Genomic DNA, 12,446 nt, shown 5'->3' on the forward strand with positions numbered 1-12,446 from the left:
TAGGAGTAATATTAACAAATGAAAATTATATTAAAGAGGAAATAAAAAGTAGTCTTAATTCAGGAAATGCATGTTACTTCTCTCTTCATAAACTTTTGTCTTCTCGTTTAATATCTAAGAAACTAAAAGTTAAAATATACAAAACTGTAATTTTGCCTGTAGTATTATATGGGTGTGAAACTTGGTCCCTTACATTAAAAGAGGAACATAAATTGAGAGTATTTGAAAATAAGATCCTTAGGAAAATCTTTGGACCTAAAAGGGATGAGGAGACAGGTGAGTGGAGAAGGTTACATAATTTAGAACTACATAATTTGTATTCATGTCCAGATATTATTAGAATAATTAAATCAAGAAGACTTAGGTGGGCAGGCCATGTGGCACGAATGGAAGAGGAAAGAGGAGTTTACAGGATTCTTGTTGGGAAACCAGATGGTAAGAGACCTGTAGGAAGGCCAAGACGAAGATGGAGGGACAACGTTGAGATGGACCTAAAGGAAATCCGTAGGGATAGAAAAGAGTATATAGATCTTGCTCAAGATAGGGACAGATGGAAGGCCTGTGTTGCTGCAGCCATGAACCTTCGGGTTTAAGAAGGCTAGAGAGTTAGTTAGTTAGTTAGTTAGAGGTCTTCGGTCAAATACGGAAAACAAACAAACGCCGTTGGATCATTCTTCATCAAGACAATGCCAGCTGTCACACATCTCGTCTAACAACCTACTTTATGAACAGTCAAAAAATCGAATTGATGGGTCATCCGCCATACAGTTATGATTTGGTACCCAATGACTTCTTCTTGTTCCCGAATGTCAAGAATAAATTGCGTGGACAACGATTTTCGTCGGCGGAAGACGACGTTGATGCGTTCAAAAACCATATTATGGAGGTGTCTCAAGAAGATTGGAAAAACTGCTTTGACAAATCGTTCGAAAAAATGCAAAAGTGTATTGACCATAAAGGAGAATACTTCGAAAAACAATAAAGCAGTTTTCAATGCCAAATTCCTATTTTTTCATTGTTAGGCTCAAAATATAAATAGTGACCCTCGTATATTAGCAGGTAACAATATGTTATAAACACATTCTTACTATCCAAAGAAGCGCTCGTGTGGGATATCCAAACGGATCCGGATCCGAAAGTTCTGGACCCGAAATATTTTAGGATCCGGATCTGGCCATCCCTAGTTAGCATAGCGCGCTACGACGCCAGAGGTCCGGGGTTCTAATACCGGCCTGGGCATGGGTGTGAGTATCCCTTCATAGCTTTAAACTTGACACTCACTGAGACGCCGGAAGCGCAGCAACAGAACGGAACAGTTTCGCTTCCGGCGTCTCAGTGGGCCTGGCCATAACCCTCAAAATAACCTGCAGACTTCTAGCCGGAAATTCTGTGCTTCGGTTCCACAAGCAGACGACAGTTCTGTCGTCGGATGTTTCCTTGTTTCCCCTCGGCTCAGTGTGCGGGACCCTTTAGAAACACTGAAATAAGAAATAAGATATGGAAAAGGGATTTTGTGAATTGTCATGATAGTCTTGGAGAATTTTATCCGGATTTCCTTCCTTACGAGACTGTAGAATTTTAGTTGAAACTGCCAATTTCGAAAAGGCCATTTTTTAAAACCAATCATTACTTTACTTACCATTTGTACGAATTTTTGATTGTCGTAAATAAATTCCCTTATGCAACACTGGACGAAGCAAACCCTGCCGCATTTTGTGTTGTTTTTGTCATATAACAATAAAAGTCAAATAAGCAATGTCATTTAAACCTGGTTACAGCAGATTATCAAAATGCAAAAATCTTATAGAATGCACGATTTACATAAATTTTACCCTAATTTTATATGGTTAGTGCTGGTCTCTTTCAACCTGTTTAAATTAGAATTTTCCTTAAATTGAACACATGCTTTTCAGGCTGTCTAAAATGGTGGTGTGAAAGATATTGTGATTTGGAGAGGATTTTTTTTCGAAATTTTTTATAGGAGTATGTAATATTTTATGATCTGTTGGTTTAATTATTTACTTTACTGTTATAGCAAAAGCAATGCATAGCATACCTGCTAACTTTCAAAGTGATATATGATAAGTATTTGGATTTAGTAGAAAGGGAAAGTTTTCTTCCATCGTTTTGTACCGTCAGTTCAGTTGGATCTCAAAGTAGTGTTCTTCAAGCACAATAGTTAACGTATTTTACTGAAGTATACACGTTTTAACACAATCTAAAATGATAGGAGAAGAATTTCAAACACATATATGAAAATAGATCAATAACTGACATTACGCATTTGGTCTGAAGTTGTTGGAGGAGAACTTATGGGAAGTGTTGTGTAAGGTCGCCGCTTAGCCCATAACCTACTATGGTTATGAAAGTTCAGTTAGTTATAAAATATAAACACCAATAAAGTTATTAGTTTTACCAAGATGAAAGGGATGTGTGGAAATAATAGTTTTTAGGATCTATTTCTTGAGACACTGATTCGAATAGTATTGCTGATAGTCACATTATTAGACTATTTCATTTTCTTTAATAATTTTACATGTTCATTATTAGAGTAAAAACTGCAGTGGGCACATAGGTAGTAAGGCATTGCAAGTAAAACTCCCACGTAGAGAAAATTGTCTTTCTTTTTCTCTTTATGGAGGGAGTTGGAGGAAGTTCTGTGTCGGAATTTAGAAATACCCTTGACCGTCTGAACCCCCTGGTGAAAGTGAAATATTTTGCATGGTTTATGAGGATTTTGGGCCCAAGTTCCTTTTGTTTTATTGCAATTTCATCATGTTACGAATGCAATTTTTACATGGTTCGATTTCGATATATGTCTCTTTAACACATACTGCAGAGTTTTAGCGATTAAGGTTTTGTTCAATATATGCTTTCGTGGTTAGGTTAGGCAGGTTAGGTTTGGTTCCCTTAGCATTAAAATAAAGTCCCTAAGTGCATTCTACTAAGGTTCCGAGTTACTAATACATTCATTCCCACGCTTCTACGATATTTACTGTCTGTTGTTGACGGAGAATATCTTGTCCATGAGAAGTGCGTAAGGTAATTTTCAAGTTGTTTTTTCAACATAAATAACTTTTTTTCAAGTCCAAACAGTGCTCATTACTTTAAGGAAGGTTCAAGTTTCGTGTGACAATGATTTAAAAAATTCTACGATAATTAATTTTTGTGCTAGGAAAATCTAAAACAATCGGAACCATGGGCGATTTCAGTTGATTTTTGCTCATGGAAATTTGTTATTTTGAAGTAAAGTACGTTTGTTACATTAGCATTTTACTTTACCCGAAGGCTTCGCTCAAATGAATATAGCACCCAAAACGACTTTCCACAGCAGCAGCTAAAATTTTGTTAGGTTAGGATTGTTCGACGTGCTCTTTCGCTATTTCAGTGTGCATACAGTCTTTATTAACAAAAGCAGCAATACATAGAAATTGCAGGTTTTAACTTACATAGGCCATACTTTGGGATCAAATATCTGTGTTATTTGTACTTTCCTAAAGCTCAAACCACTTTTATATGACATAAAACATTGAAATGTGTCGCTTAAAGAAAAGAAAATCAACATAATTCTCGAGGAGGTACAGTGGGTCATATATCTCTTGTTGTTGAATTTTCCTACACCATTAGTCAATATCCTCCCACCTCCTGATAATAAGAATACTGTTAGGTTAGGATTGTTCGACGTGCTCTTTCGCTATTTCAGTGTGCATACAGTCTTTATTAACAAAAGCAGCAAAACATAGAAATTGCAGGTTTTAACTTACATAGGCCATACTTTGGGATCAAATATCTGTGTTATTTGTACTTTCCTAAAGCTCAAACCACTTTTATATGACATAAAACATTGAAATGTGTCGCTTAAAGAAAAGAAAATCAACGTAATTCTCGAGGAGGTACAGTGGGTCATATATCTCTTGTTGTTGAATTTTCCTACACCATTAGTCAATATCCTCCCACCTCCTGATAATAAGAATACTGTCGGCCCCCGTGGCAGACTGGTTAACACATCATGCTATGATTCTAGGTGTCCTAAGTTCGAATCCCAGACTGGGCATGGGTGTTTGCAAATTAGTCAAAAGTGGCACAAAAAGCAAAGTAAAATAAACCACATCAATAAATCAATAAGAATACAATTGTTTCCAATTGGTATGAATTTACAATACCGGGCTCTTCCGTAATTTCTATCCTAGTTCTTATACTCATGAAATATGTAGTCCCGATGAAGTATCTGAGGTTAACATGTGGGGATGACGTGTTGAAATTGTTACTTGACGGGTGGAAGTTGTAAAATAAGCTTTTTAATTACCGCGATCGTTCTCCGTATACAAGCATGGAAACCATGTTTGTTCAACGTAGCGTTCACTTGTTCAGCAATCTGCATGGTGTGAGAAAGATGGCGACTTTGAGGGTAGGAAATAAAGTTATTTCTTTCTTAAGTTTTTTAGTAACTTTTAGGGGTCCGTGGTCATCTAACCCACCCTTGATTTCGCAAGGATTTTTTTTCTTATGAGGATTGTGTGTTGCTAAGTGTGAACAAAGAAATTCTGGAGCGCGGAAAGAATTATTTGGTACTGTACAGCCGTTTGTAGTTGAGATATAGTTGTTTGAAGTTGCGAGGTGGAAGTTTACTTGTGGCCATGTTAGTTTGGTAGCAGCCGTACTAAATTGCATGAAAATTGCTGTCAAAATTTCCCGCCAATTCTGGGCTCCACCCCTGGGGTAATTAACCTGCCGTCTGCAACTGCTCCGAACACTATTTTACGCACTGACACACGAAGGTAAAAAAAAGGTAAAGTGCTCCCCTGTGCTTAGCACCACGCCATGAAGGCATATAGGGGGTGTGGGGGTAACCCCACAAAAAAAATGAGGCTAAAATTTAACCTCCGAAGGTAACTTAACTCTTTCTTCCAAGGTACCTCTTTCTTCCAAGGCCAGTCATTGAATTGCGGGTCAAACTTAAATTACAAAGTCCAAAAGTGAAGTATGTCAATAGTCTTTCTTGTCCTCTTCTACAGAATACTACCCTCTTCTTCAGTTCCATCATAAAAATAAGAAGTTGCAAATTATTCCATCCCACAAGTCATTCAGAAAATACAATCCTCTCCCCTTTACGGCCTGCAGTTGCCTGAAAAAAATGTGCACTATGTTCCACAAGATAACGTATTTACACAGGCTGAGGATCACAAATCAATTGTAATGTCTGAAATGTCAAACCTGCCAATACATCACATTAACATATCACAAATTATCACATTCCACAAGTCAATCATAAGAAGAAAAAGGGAATATGTGACGTGTGACGTGAATCCATGATGGAAACCCCGGAAAATCATATCAACGTTACGTAGGTAAGGAATTTAAATATTAAAAAAATGTAAGTTTCGGAGCACGTAGAACTCCAAAAATTACTTTCCCCGCTCCAGAATTTCTTTTTTCACACTTAGCAACACATAATCTTCATAAGAAAAAAGAAATCGTAGCGAAATCGAGGGCGGGTTAAATGACCATGGAGCCATTTTTAGTTGTGTACATATTAATAATACAGGGCATTCGTTCACATTTCGCATAGTCATAATTTAGAACACTTGATCACGATTGTGTAGTTACAATTTGTCGCTCAATTTTTATGGTGCCCCACAAACCATTCTCCGGTAAGGTTAGGTTAGGCAAGCATAGTTAAAATTTCCTTCTAAAACGTAAAATATTGAAATAACCATTGTTTTCGTGGAGAAATCCAGGGTTTCTGTTCGATTGCAGACCACTCAATTTAGCTTATTTTGCAATTTCTACACGTGACCCTTAAATTTTAACTTCAAATTCGTCAATTAGTGAGTATGCGAAATATTACAAAAATGGGGGAGGGGTCCGGTATTGTAAATTCGCTCCATATTTTTTGTAATGCATCATTGTGAAGGTATGCGTTTCTTACTGTTTGAAAATAAAAACAAAGGGTCACACAATACTTATCAACACCTGAATTAGTGTTACCAATATAACAATTCTATTTTAACAAGTTTTTTTGGTTATATAATATCCTGGGGTGAAATATGCAATTGAGAACTACAGTTGCAACTGCAATTACTGATCAGCTATTGTGTATGCAGAAAATACTGTAGTATGTTGCTTTTGAGTTTTTTGTAATTTTACTAATTACAATAATATATCACACAAAGATTCCAATTTTATCTAAAAAAAACACTTACTATTTTGATTAAAATTTTCAATCATTAACTAAAATTTGAAATTCCCCAGTGAAAGGATCATGAATTTTAAGAAGTCAGATCCAAGACATCTTATATATTTACACTTCTTAATCCCTGAAGCAGGGATATAAATGCCCTGCCTGTATTTAACCCTCTGTTAGGCACGTGGGAGTACCAGTATCCCCCAGCAATATTCATTTTGAGATTGCAACACTGTGAACTACACTGCACATATGTGCTTTTGTGTAACTGAACGTTCTTTGTCTTTGTTTAAGCTTAGTTGTGTTGTTCTGCTGAACTTATAAGCCATATAATATTATATGGTGCAAGGAAATGATGAAATGGGTGGCCACGGTGGCTCAGTCGGTAACGCGTCTGACTACCATGCTCAAGGTCCCGGGTTCGATCCCCGGGCGGTTCAAATCCGGGAACTTTTCTAACGATGGAAGCGGCCCCGGCGCCCACCCAGCGTCGAATAACATGGGTACCTGGGGGAAACCCTGGGGGGTAAAGGCGGTCAGGGGCGTGATGCTGATCACATCACCCCCACTCACGACCGGATCAAGAAAGTGTGGGGCGTTACCCCCACACCCCCTATACGCCTTCATGGCGTAGTGCTAAGCACAGGGGAACACTTTACCTTTTTAATGTCAGTTACATTATAAAGTTAATGTCCGTTATATGCTTGCTGTACAGTTGTCACCCTCACAGTTAAATATGAAAGCATTGAAAGACAGAGCACATAGCAGATTCCAATGTTATACGGAAGTGGGCTAGTGAGGAATATGGGGACACAAAAGTCCTGTCTAATTCCCTGCAATTTTTGACATTTGGTGTAGTGCAGGTGTACCCCGATGTCAGGCTGGTGCAAGGAAATGATGTTCGTCGAAATGGGAACTGTGGTAGCTCAGTTGTTAGGGCGTCTGACTACCATGCGAGAGGCCCGGGTTTGATCTAGTGGGTACCTGGAGGAAACTTGGGAGGCAGCTAGCGGTGGTTCTGATCACATCACCCCCACCTCCTTCGCCCGTGATAAAGAAAGTGTGGAGACACCCTCTATGTGCCTTCATGCATGATGCAAAGCACAGGGGAACACTTCACTTTTTTACCAAGTAGAGGAAATAGCGGTGTTAAAGTTCAGAAGATTAAACAATGCCTGTCTGTTGGTTTAAACGTTCATTTGATTAGTTATGCACCACAAGACCATACACCACATGCTACACTGCTCCAGAACGTAGTGCAAGCAGTGCAGATACCAAATACACTACTTGAAACCAAATCATCAAAGTAGATGAGTTAGTGTTGCACTGTGTGGTACTATTATAGTATGGGGGAGACACCTATAAATCATATATTTCACACTTTTTTACATCGCTAACGTACTATTTTGAAATGCGGAACATTTCCTAAGGTGATATAATGCATTTCTAACTAAGATAATGTCTATTTCTTACATTTACGAGTACTTACTGTTACTTGTTATTTCGATTCTGTAACACATTATGAAGGGGCGTTAGCATACTGGTTCGGGACACGTTGTGTGAGTGTTTTGTCGATTTATACAGTGTTGCAACCTCGTTCACCGGAAAATACCTACTTTCGTGCCCGGATTTGAAATTATGCTAATACCTCGCAAACCATTGACATTAGCCTCACAAACCATTGACGTTAGCCCCACAAACCATTGACGTTAGCCCCACAAACCATTCATGTTAGCCCCAAAAGACATTTTCCTGTAAGGTTAGGTTAAGTTAGGTTATGCAAGCATAGTTTTAAAAAAAAATACTCTGACATGTCATGTTCTAGTGAAAACACGGCAAGTTTGAAACACTGACTATGGGGTTATGTCATCTTGACACAGGGAACATTGTGCTCTCGTGCAGAAAGCAAGTGGCAGCAGCAGAAACAGCATGTCGGTCAGAGATTTTCGCAGATAACAACATGTATTCGCATTAAAATGGATCAAAACTACATTCACGAACTTTCGCAACGCTACAGAAAATGATTTCCGTAAGTACTTTCTCCTGTAAATTTGAAGAAATCTGTCTCCCTTATACTATAATGTTACCGACCGTGTAACCAACTAGAAGCTTCAGTGCAGAGAGAATCAAAAAGTGCACCGAACTACATGTGGCTAATGTTATGTGTTAGTAACGCAACTGAACATGAGATATAGATACTATAGAATAAAGTACGTAACTTGAGTTACATTTCAAGAAAGAATAACTATAACAAGAACTCTATCTAGTTCGCTGCACTTTTTGACACTCGGTGTAGTGCAGTCTCAGGGTGGTGCAAGGAAATAGCGTTCAACCAAGTAGACGGAAAGCAGTGTTCAAGTTCAGAAGATTCAACAAATGCCTGTCTGCTGCTTTAAACATTCATTTGATTAGTTAGCTCTCACCACGTGATCATACACCACACATACAGGCCATTCGGTTTAGATTGAGCTCTGACGCTTATTGGTAGGTGTTTAGGACTTTCTAGTTGAAGGAAGAGAATGACAGAGGATTCTTTTTGTCGGTGAAACCCCATTGATTAAACCCCTCGGCGAAAGAGACATCCTCCTCCTCTTCCTCTCGGGGATGGGGGAGATCATGTTACCATGAGTAAGGTGATTGTTGACCTGTGTTGTTTAGAGTGTTTTATTCAACGGAAGCTGAGGTGAAAACTGGAATGAATATTGGAGAAAGCAAAGTGTTTCATAGTCAGAGTTGAGAAATTATCTTAACGTGCATAAGTTTATGAAGAAAGAAGCTGACAGTGGTCTTGTGTTGAATGTGAAACAAGTGCTACTGTGTTTCCGCAGCTACTGATATGTCAGTAAATACTTTGAAACGAAAATGATTGCTGCAAAGTAACTGGGAAGGGATTAGTAATGCCTAACAAACCACGCAGAAGAAAGAAATTTAAAAGTGAACGAATTTGGCAAGTGTGCTATTCGTTGAGCAATTGACGAATTTCACGATCGTGAAGGACAGTGTGCTACTTTAGATTTGCAAGTATTTTTTTTAATGAGACAAGAGCATTATAGCTTTGCCAGTTTTTTGTCTAGTAGAATTGTAACTTCTGCATATTGCAACACTGCTCCTATGAGTCACATGACGTCTTCTGTAGACGACAAACCTTTCCCGCTTTGCACTTGCCAGAGTTCAGGCTAAACCAAATGTGCTGTACACCGACCCAGAATGTAGTGCAAACGGTGCAGACACCAAATACACTACTTCACTCAAAATCCGAACTAGATGACTTGGTGTTGCACCGTGTAACCAACTAGATGCTTCGGTGCAGAGAGAGTCAAAAAGTGCAGCAAACTAGATGGGGCTAATGTAAATGTTACACAGTTGTTACTTTTAAAAAGTGAGTTTCCAGAGCCTGAATATAACACATTTTCTGAGGTAGAAAAATATAGGGCACCTGGTCGCCATGCCACCTGAATTTTCAAATTCAGTCCTAAGTACAGCATGCATTTTTTAATGTTTGTGTGTTTTATGTATCATTAAATCAGAATATTAGACATTCCATTATACATTTTTGCACTGATGCTAGTAGTATTTCAAAATCTGCAGTGATATGGTAGGGTCGACCATATATGTAATGCATACTTATTTATTATATTACCGGTAGTGTCTTCGGTAAGATTTTACAATACCGGATGCTTCCATAATTTCTATCCTACTTCTTATACTCACGAAATACGTAGTCCTGATGAAGTATCTGAGGTTAACATCTGGGGGTAACGTGTAGAAATTGTTAATTGATGTGTAGAAGTTGTAAAATAAGCTTTTCAATTACCGCGATCATTCTCTGTATACAAGCTCCATGTTTAATGATATAAACATGTGACGTTCCGAAAATGGCCACTTTCGAGAGGAAAAATTCTTTGCCGTTATAGTGCTACAAAACTAAGATTTGGTTAATGTATGTGCTCACACTTGGCCAGCAAACAATTCCCATATCCCCACAAACCATTCCAGGTAAGGTTAGGCAAGTATAGTTAAAATTCAGTTCGTAAAACAAATCTCATGCATTTCGAAAAACCAACTTTTTTCTGCTTATTTCCCACTTTCAAAACGCAACCCTCATATTTTAACTTGATTCATGATTACGAGGCCTCAATTAATGATTATGCCAAATATGAAAGAAATCGGAGGAGGCATCCGGTATTGTAAAATTACTCCGAGTCTTCTTTAGGAAGGCCATTCCAGTGCAAGAATTAATTACTTGTAATACCAATAAGGCTACTTTTCAAAATGTGCAACTTTATCTTAGTTGGATTAGTGGTTTTCATAGACCATATTTGCCCAAAACAAAGCTGTCTCTTGAGGCTGGCACCTGAATTAGTTTTAGTTTTTACTACCCACACGTTGTCATGTTTACAACAAGGTAAACATCTGTATAATAGCATTATTTTTTCCCCACAGGTAAAGGAAGGAGTTTGAATGGCTAGCGATACTCCTACATACCCTGAAGGTTTCAAGGAAACAATAAATGATAAGGAAGATATTTTGTGTGGTACAGAAAGTAATTTGGAAGTGCAAATTAATTTAGAGACAGAAAAATTCCAAGATTTTGAAGATTGCCTTCACGGAGATAACACAGCATTAAGCATTGAATCAGATCAGGACCCAAAGTTTAACCAAGGACCAGCAAGTCTTGAAACTCAGGTGTCGGAACCTGTGCATGAAGATTTAGATGTCATGGGGATTGAAAATACATGGTAAGTTGATTTTTATTGTTGTCTCTCACCTGAACTAGTAATGGACATTCTTTGTGTATCTGTTCACACTGCTATGCATTTTGGGACCCATTTTGATTGTACATTTCTGATACGAGGTGTGGCTAGAAAAAAAAAAATTGATGTTCCTGTCGGCAAACGGCAAGCCCGTCAAGGTCAAGCGGTGCATGAGTCTATAACGTGATATCCTGCCTATCAACTGTGTGATTTCCCAGGGTGTGCGGCGATCAGTTCTGCTGTAGTTTGTGGACGAAGTGAACCGTACATCTGTGCTCCATCGGAAAAATGTTAAGTGTGAAAGTGGAACAGCGTATCAATGTGAGGTTTCTTATGAAACTCGGAAAATCCGCCACAGAAAGTTATGGTTTGTTGAAGGAAGTATACGGAGATGAGTGTTTATCATGCACGCAAGTGTTTCAGTGGTTTCAAAGGTTTAAAGAGGGACGAGAAGTGATCGTGGACGACTCGCGTCGTGGATGGCCTTGCACGTCAAAAACTGAATCAAACATTGCAAATGTCGATGAATTGATTAAAAAAAAAAAAGATCGTCACTTGGGTATTTGAGCTATTGCAAAACATTACATTACGGTGCTGACAACCCTTTCTGAGCGAATAAGACTACGGCGACCTGATTTGTGGAAAAACAAGTCATGGATTCTTCATCAGGACAATGCTCCTGTCCACACGGCATTGTCAGTCAATGTTTCTTTTTGGCCAAGCATGGGATCCCGGTGTTAGAACATCCACCCTATTCACCACATCTTGCTCTGTGCGACTTTTTTTTTTATTCCCAAAGGTCAAATCGGCACTAAAAGGAATCAGTTTTTTACGACCGTAAAATCTGTGAAAACAAAAGTGACTGAGGTCACCAGGTTTTTTCTAGCCACACCTCGTACAAACAAGGTACAGGGTGCGTAATGGGAAAAGGACTGTTTTCAAATGGAGAATTCGGTACCCCTGCTAAAAACATGAAAATTTTTAGTGGGTTAGGAAGATTATCATACATATGAACGTTTCTTGTTGTTTTTAGCTTGTGGAGATGGGTTACGAGTGAGTAATTAGCGATTTTATGTGTATGACATCAGAGACCAGGTCTTATTAATTGCACGAGTGTTCTGACAGGGGGTCTACCTTATCACACAACACTACGCCAACCTCTCGTATGCCTATGTTGTTGGGTTACGCTAGTTAGGTTTGGTTCCATTAGCATAAACATATTGCAAATTTCTTTTTCATGGTAGTGGAACTAACCCTAGCTGACGTCATAACACAAAGGTGTTTAACTTTCGTGCGATAAGTGGAATCCCTCCAGCCCATGTTATCTACAGGGATAGAATAGATAGAATTAGGTCATGATGATAGTAATTACGTGTTATCGTTGTTACGTTTTGATGATTTCTTGCATGTGTGACGAAAATTTCTTCAAGTGGGTTGCAAAAGTGGTGCAGGTTGCGAGGAATTCCAACGTGCCATTGTCACATTTCGAGGGTAAATTTCTTGCTTAT

The 12,446-nt window shown here is 38.5% G+C and overlaps 1 protein-coding gene across 3 annotated transcripts in view; it reads left to right on the top strand.

Moving 5' to 3' along the window:
* Nucleotides 1-1,827: 1,827 nt before the first annotated feature.
* LOC145982037 (uncharacterized) overlaps nt 1,828-12,446 on the top strand; it is a 97,283-nt gene continuing 86,664 nt past the window's right edge. For 2 of the 3 annotated variants that reach the window (XM_083115609.1, XM_083115612.1), the window contains exons 1-2: nt 1,911-1,983; nt 10,628-10,923. In XM_083115609.1, the coding sequence (XP_082971735.1) occupies nt 10,646-10,923 (278 nt within the window). In that variant the 5' untranslated portion in view covers nt 1,911-1,983; nt 10,628-10,645. Of the gene's footprint in view, nt 1,847-1,910; nt 1,984-10,627; nt 10,924-12,446 lie in introns of those variants that run through there. The other variant, XM_083115611.1, reaches the window with a different exon arrangement.

The sequence above is a fragment of the Lepisma saccharinum genome, chromosome 30 (assembly GCF_977018435.1).
Source record: "Lepisma saccharinum chromosome 30, izLepSacc3.1, whole genome shotgun sequence".
Lineage (NCBI taxonomy): Eukaryota > Metazoa > Arthropoda > Insecta > Zygentoma > Lepismatidae > Lepisma > Lepisma saccharinum.